Source organism: Cuculus canorus, chromosome 2 (genome assembly GCF_017976375.1).
Source record: "Cuculus canorus isolate bCucCan1 chromosome 2, bCucCan1.pri, whole genome shotgun sequence".
NCBI lineage: Eukaryota > Metazoa > Chordata > Aves > Cuculiformes > Cuculidae > Cuculus > Cuculus canorus.
Window position 1 is genome coordinate 100796875 of NC_071402.1, and position 8146 is coordinate 100805020.

The 8146-nt window shown below is 42.9% G+C and overlaps 1 protein-coding gene across 1 annotated transcript in view; it reads right to left on the minus strand.

Annotated features, from left to right (window-relative positions):
- Nucleotides 1-7916, minus strand: part of NFX1 (nuclear transcription factor, X-box binding 1) — a 72366-nt gene extending 64450 nt beyond the window's left edge. Inside the window, 3 exon segments of the mRNA XM_054060374.1 lie at nt 88-1122; nt 7544-7680; nt 7839-7916. Coding sequence (XP_053916349.1) covers nt 88-1122; nt 7544-7661 — 1153 coding nt within the window. The 5' untranslated portion in view covers nt 7662-7680; nt 7839-7916.
- Between the last annotated feature and the right edge of the window lie 230 nt (nt 7917-8146).

The following is an 8146-nucleotide window of genomic DNA, read 5'->3' on the forward strand; positions in this document are numbered from 1 at the left end:
TAGTCAAACATGAAGGCAGTTTAAATTAATTAATTATTCAAGATCATATCTTTAACACAGGAATACAGGACAGGCTAGAAAGCTTACCTGTGTGAGTTTCTTTGTTTTTTGGTACATCACTTTGCTTTTTCCAGTACTGGGTCCAGCTGAAATGAAGTGCAGGTGCCTGATCCCCCTTTAAGAGGAACTTTCTTCCATTGTGTCTGACAGAATCAGACAGTTGATGCCTGATCTCACTAGGCAGTTTTTCATCATTTTTGTGAACAGAGAGTTCTCTCTTCTTCTCACTTTTATCTTTTGGAGTATATGCAAGAGAAGACTTCTTAACTACTTTTGTATTTTTACCATGGTGAGAATCATGTTTTTTCTGATACTCCTTTTCTGCTGGGGGTTTATTCCATACAGGCTTCCGGGGATATCTTTTATTTACATAATTGTAGCCCTTCTGCTCATCTGCACTACCAACAGGTGCATCACAGAAAGCCTTTCCAACAGATGATTCTGAAGAGTCAGACTGAGTCAAATCCAAAGATGGAACATTTTCTAGCTGATCCACTTTCTGTTTAGAGCTCGCTCTCTTTTCCCGGTCATGTATTTGCTTTCCCTTCTCCCTGACACCTCTTCCAGATGCATGCATCAGATGTGTTTTCTTCGGCTTTGCTCCTCTGCTATCTGCATCAGGTACCTCCCTGTCGCTCTCTGAAGAGAGAAAATCATTGCATCCTCTAGGAGGAGCTCTTCTCCCAGGTACTACTGCAACATGGGACATTCCTGGACTTGCAGAAGTATCCACAGTGCTCTGCCTTATCTTACTTCTCGTGTATGTGCTATCGTTTCTGGATCTGTTCCACCTCTGGTTTTGCAAGCTGCGATTCTTCAGACTTTTACTGGTACCAAAATATTGGTGTAAGTCTTCAGAATTCCCATAGCGATTTTCTGGATGCTTTGTGGAAGAGCTTTCATTATCTGTACCTCTTTCAGAAGACAGACTAAGAAACGGTAAATTGCCTCTATTCTGATTACTGTTAGAGTCCTTCCTATCTTTATTTACCCAGTTGATATCTGTAGGTTTTCCTTCTCCTGGAATAGAATCGGCAGCATCAGAATTGAAATTCAATGCGCCTAGAAAGTGAAAAAAAAACAAAAATCACACATAAGACTATTAAATAGTAAACACCTCTCTTCAACAAAGTCAGCACTGTACCTACACAAGGCATGCAAATGTGATAATCAGTCCTTAATGTATGCTGAAATTTTTCCTAGCACATCTACACACACACACAAACCTGAAGAAAAAGGGGTCCTTTAAACACAGTGTCTACATCTGAGTTTTTAATATTACACAGCACTCTGAATACAAATAAAATTAATCAGCCAAAGAGCAGCTATAGTAAATCATAGAATCACCAAGTTGGAAAAGACCTCTTGGATCATCGAGTCCAACCATTCCTTTCTGCCACTAAACCATGTCCGCAAGCACCTCGTCTACTCGTCTTTTAAATACCTCCAGGGATGTTGACTCAACTACCTCCCTTGGCAGCCTGTTCCAGTGCCCGATGGCCCTTCCTGTGAAAAAATTTTTTCCTAATATTCAGTCTGCACCTCCCTGGCGTAGCTTGAGGCCATTCCCCCTTGCCCTATCACCTGTCACTTGGGAGAAAAGGCCAGCACCCTCCTCTCTACAACCTCCTTTCAGGTAGTTGTAGAGAGCAATATGGTCTCCCCTCAGCCTCCTCTTCTCCAGGCTAAACAATGTCAGTTCCCTCAGCAGCTCCTCATAACACTTATTCTCCAGCCCCTTCACCAGTTTCATTCCTCTTCTCTGGACATGCTCCAGAGCCTCAACATCCTTCTTGGATCAAGGGGCCCAAAACTGAACACAGTATTTGAGATGCAGCCTCACTAGTGCCAAGTACGAGGGAGAATAACCTCCCTGGACCTGCTGGCCACACTGTTTCTGATACAAGACAAGACGCCACTGGCCTTCTTGGCCACCTGGGCACACTGCCGGCTCATGTTCAGTTGGCTGTCAATCAACATCCCCAGGTCCTTCGCCTCCAGGCAGATTTCCAGCCACTCTTCCCCTAGTCTGTAGCACTGCACAGGGTTGTTGTGCCCCAAGTGCAGGACGCAGCATTTGCCTTGTTAAATCTCATGCAATTGGTCTCAGACCATCAGTCTAGCCTATTCAGATCCCTTTGGAGAGCCTCCCTACTCTCAAGCAGATCCTCCCAGCTTAATGTCCTCTGCAAACTTGCTAAGGACAATCAATGCCTTCATCTAGGTAATTGATAAAGATATTGAACAGGACAGAGTTCATGCAAGCATGAATTCTGATTTTAAGTGTCAGCCTCACCTTTGTGCCTGGGAAGATCATGGAACAGACCCTCCTACAAGCTATGCTAAAGCACATGGAAGAGAAGGAGGTGATTAATGGCAGCCAGCATGGCTTCACCAGGGGCAAATCTTGTATGACCAACCTAGTGGCCTTCTATGATGGGGTAACCACAGCAGTGGACATTGGAAAACCAACAGATGTGCAGTTGGACTCCCTGAGTTGGACTCAGTAATCAATGTCGGTCCCTTCCAGCTGAACTATGCTATTGTATCACTAGGACTGCAGACCCTAGTAGGTACAAAATATTGGGCAAAACTTTAAAATACCTAGCATAAAAGGAAAAAAAAAGAAGAAGGAAAAAACCAACGAAAAAGTGAAAAAAAACCTCAGCCCTGCAGCTGTGTGTGAATGCCTCCCCTTCTCCTCCCTGAATGTGAAGGTTTTTTTTTTTACTTTTTAGCTTCTTTGCTGAGTCTGCAGGAGTTAATCATGTTATCTCTGTAGGGGGATACTAAGTTATGAGCAATTTTATCTGAATAAAAACAATGAGGACTCCAGTTATTATTGGGGATTCTTAAACAGGCTTTATTAAAATACAAGGGAAATGACCCTTAAAATTTTTAATAGAGTGCCAGCTATGGATTTATCCAAAATTCATTGTGTGATTATTTCTGCAGGCAGTTTTATTGTTGTACGTGTATAACCGGGGAACAATACGCACAGTTTTAGCATGTGTGTGTGTATATTATGTTTACCAGTAATGTAAGAAATATTGAACACCTGCCTAATTGGTAGTTAATCCCTATACATTACTAAATTAAAAATAACCAGATATAGTCTGCAGTGCTAGATTATTAAAAAAAACAAACACATTTTTCTGCCTGTCAGTAGCCAAGGAAAGTCAAAAGATATTTGCATTTGAAGGGAAGAGTTCTACATCTTGTAGGAAAACCCAGCTTACTTGTATGTTTTTACCCCAAGGTTTTAAAGTTAGCCTAACAATTTTTGGAAATTAATTATCACAAGAAAGTGAAGCATGGGATTCCCCCTTCTAGAAATGTAATCCTTCTACAGTATGTGGATGACTTGTTAATAGCAACTGAAACAAGACCTGAGTATCTTCAGTGGACTATAAATTTGTTGAATTTTCTTGAACTAAATAGATATCAAGACTCTCAACAGAAAGCCCAAATGGTGCAAGAACGAGTGCCATACCTGGAATATGGACTATCTGGGGGACATCGAGAGTCCGGAACCGAATGAAAAGAAGGCATCTGTCAGACTCCACTCCCACAAACAGTAAAAGAAATAAGGACATTTCCAGGAATGACAGGTTGGTGCCATTTATGGATTTACAATTATGGGGGGATGGTAGAGCTGTAACATGAGCTTTTAGAAATCAACCCTCTCCAACTGGCATGGTCTAAGGAGGCTATGAATGCATTTGAGATGCTTAAAAGGAACTTACGAGAACTCCAGCTTTAGGTCCACCAGACGTGATCAAAACCTTTTGGCTTTTCTCTTATGAAAGCAGGAAATAGCTCTAGGGGTCCTGGCTCAACGGTTGGGACCCTCTAAGAGGACTGTAGCTTACTTCCCCAAACAATTGGATGAAGTAAGAAAAAGAATAAAATTAGAAATAATTAGGAAAGGAAACATGCCTGGAAAGCGTTGGCAAATTTATTTCCTGAACTCCCAAGAAAAGGGGGGTATAGATACTTGTTAGTATTCACAATACCTTTTCTGGATGGCCAGAGATCTTTCTTTGCTGGAGAAATAAGGCAAAGGAATTGAGAAAGATTTTGTTGAACGAAATAATACCCCAATTTGGAGCACTCACGATTATGTCATCAGATAAAGGCACTCATTTTTGTGCATAAGTAGTATAACAAGTTAGTAAAACATTAGGGATCAATTAACAATTGCACACTCCATATAAGCCCCAGGCAAGTGGGCAAGTAGAGAAAATGAATCAGTTAAAACAGCAAATAGCTATAATATGTCAAGAAGAAAATTTACATTGGTATCAGGCTCTACCCATGGCCTTACTTAGGCTGCGTGTAAAGCCAAGAATGAAAGAGAATCTGAGTCCTTTTAAAATTTTCTATAGGAGACCGTATCAGAGGAGGTATAAAGGAGATTTAAATCAACTAGGGAATTCTTACTTGCAACAATATATCCTTTCTTTAGGAAAATAACTAGAGAAAATTAATAAAGCTGTGTTGGGGACCAGGGCCAAGGGTTGGATCACCCATCCACATTTAGCCCTGGGGATTGGGTTTATGTTAAGAATTTTTACAGGCGATGTGCTCAAGGAGTAGTGGAATGGACCGTGTCAAGTATTATTGACCACCTTCACCTTGATCAAGATTAAAGAACAACCCACTTGGATTCACTATTTCCAAGCGAAGACGGCTTCAGAAAAACAGTGGACTTCTGAACCTTTAGGGCTCTTAAAGCTGGGCCTACAATGACAATAAGAAGAATTCACAAATATTGATTCTAATAGCTGATATTGTTAGTATTATAACTTCTTGAGATCAAAATATTTATCTGTGATTGGTACAAGAAGTGGGTAATAGTCTTAACTTGCCAGATTACTGTGTATATACAGCTCTTTCCACAGGAAATATGCAGTTCCCTTTATTTGGAATTCTGATAAATCATAATAACTGAAATTGACCGTTTAATGACACAGATCACCGATGTCAACAAAAGGAAAATTATAGCAAAGGTCTTAAATTTGAATTGAAAAGTCTGGGAAATGCCACCTTGATAAGGCAAAACAACTCTGATACCTTAAAAGTAACGACTTTTATGTATTATTAACACCCCTCCTGGAAAAGAATTGGCCGCACCATAAAGAATCCATTAATAGAATGGCCCATGGTATATCACAGTTTTGTTAAGCAGTTGTTTCCTCAGTTAGGACTAAGTGCTGGATGACATATGGATCCTCATATGGATTTCCGCAAAGCTGGGAGAAGCTTACACCCTGGCTGCCAAATCTGAAATGGCCCAAACAAATCTTTGTAGGAATTATTATAGATATCGTAGTCTATATAATACTTAGATGTTTCTTATGGCGTTGTCAAAATTCAACAGAAAGTTATAGTGAAGTGAAACAAAGTCAGACACCAAATGTAAACAGAAAAATAGTTCACTAAGTCCCTCGAAAAAGATGGTGTCTTATCAAGTTGCAAAAGAATTCGCAATGAAATTGAAAAGTGGGGAATTGAAGGAAGAAATTATTTGTTATAAATTACTTTCCTATTACATGTTTGAATATTATGTACAGTTTTGTGATTTTAGAACTAAAATATAGGATTAGCTTGAGTAACAACTTTTAGCTAGCCTGCACCTGGATACTTATGCTTACATAAGGAATTTTAACAAGGCTGCAGTTAGAAAGAATGGGAAAGAATGTGACTGTATCTAATTAAGCCAGATAACAAGGATAACAATAAGAGAAAGAAGAATGGGACCAGATGCAACCTTGAAGAGGTGCCCAAGCTGTCTAACAGAATGCACAAGAGGAAGAGTTGAAAAGTTCACTGTGAAGACTGCAAACCTTCCTCCAGAAGCCCTCAGCCAAAGACTCCCAGAGGGCAGAGCGCATGCGCCAAGGGGAGGAAACCTTATGTAAATAATTCCAGGAACTGATTATAATAGACACACCTATTCCAGGAAAAGTGATGAATATGTATGCTTTGACTGTATATAGCCTTTGTGAATTGTGCCAGAAGTCATAGGCACATTAGGTTGTACCTATCCCCTGCATGCCCAAACATCGCATAAAAGGATACCTTTACTTAATAATTCAAATTGGTATTGATTATTGAGTCTGGCTTTTCACGGCATCAATAGCAACTCCCCAATATTTGCACTTTAATGATGCATTGTACCATGTCACCTGTCTGAAGGCGAAAAAACAATATTACATTCAACAACACCACCAGCAATTGATAGAAAAAAAATCCATTAATGGTTATTAAATACAAATACCAGCTATCCCTTTGTAGGTGCACAGGGCTGTAAACTAGAAAGGCATATCAATGTGAATAATCATCATACAATTGTCTTGTTTCTTATATTCTTCTGCTTTGTCTCTTATGCTCGTTCCCTGGGTCTCAACAGTCATTCACTACTGGCAAAACATCCTGGATGGGTTGCACATCTGTCATTCTTCGACCTCAACTGCTTCCCCAATCTACCTTCAGAGCAGAAATATCTTTCACATTTAAGCTCTCACTATCATGCATGCACTCTGTCTATGACGATACAGGGCAAAAGCCAGTTCCCATGCTAATATTGCACAAGCACAGTTTGAACTTAACCTATGAGACAGGTCTTGGTGACATAACAAGAAATGAGCTCCAGCACTTAATGCCACATGACAATACCTGTGTTGGCTTCAGTATTATAAAGCAAACATAGAAATCATATACTATCCAGGCTATTCTAACTGCTTTTAAGATCAATTTATTCAAAATACACATATGCTGTACAAAAGGTTTTAGGAGCAGAGCAGACTTGCAGCCTGACAGTGTGGAAGACAGACAAGCAGACATTTGCCTGCACCAGCTTCTCTTTACTGAAACTATCAGTCTCTGCCCTCTGAACCCCATACCACGCTGTTCCACTTCCCACAAGGCAGCTGTAAACCTATTTTCAGCCCACCAAAAAAATGGTAAATCTAACAACTCTATAAACAATGAAGTTAGTGAGCTCATCAAGTCACCCCAAAGTCTTATCAATTACCTGCAAGTCTATCCAAACTGCAAAAAAATCAAGAGACACGATTAAATCACTAAATATAATGAATTACTCTGGAAAACAGTGTCATTTGTAGTGACACATTCAAGACACAATTACATAATGCTTCTTCCATCGTTAAGGCCCATAATATACGGTAAATCAGAGTATGGTCATAAAGGTCAGTTTCCCTCTCCTCCTCAGCTGCCACACACAGTAAAATGAAAATTAATCTGAAACCGCATCTCAAGAGCCAATAGGGAAAGACAAATAACGGAAAAGAAGTATTTTCTTCCCCTTGCGGAATTCGATCCTACTCCAGACGGGGTCCCCCGGCCGCTCTCCGAGCACTCGGCACCTCCCGCGGACAGCGCTCCGCACGCCCCGCCCTGCCGCTCCACGGGCCTCCGCCGGGGCGCACGGGCACGGGAGAGCCTTCCCGAAACCGACCCGTTCCAGGTGTCTTTTCCTGGAGTTCCCGTTCATTCGTCATCCGCTGGCAGCTCGCACACTCTTCCTCAGGCAGGGTGTCCCTTCGAGGCTCTGCGGCGAGGGGCGCTCCGGCCATTTCGGGCGCCGCGAAGTCGCTAGGAAGGGGCAACAGGTAGTGCCGCAGCGCGGGTCCCCTCGGCCGCCCCGGCGCGGCCCCTGCCGGGCAGCGCCGCCCCGCCCCTCCGCGCACAGCGAACCCCAACGGCCACGGCCACTACCCCCTCACCGTCCCGCGCACAGCGCGCGCACTCACCCGCGCCAGGCCGCGCCTCCGCCATGTCAGCGCCCCCTCCAACCCGCGCGGGCCCAGGGTTCGGCTCACCCCTGGGCGCGCACGCGCGCAGCTCGTAGCCACCGCCTCCACCCCTCCGGCCCGCGCAGCCGCACTGGAGCTGCGAGCGCGAGCGGGATGGGAGAGGCCAGGATGGGAGTGTGCGCGGGGCGCGTACTCGGCGGTGGCGCGGCTGATGCCGGAATAAGGGAGAAATAGGGGTTCTTGTCTGATACCGCAAAGGAGGAAAAAAGCTAACAGCGGCAGAGGAACGCGAGCGCTAACGATAA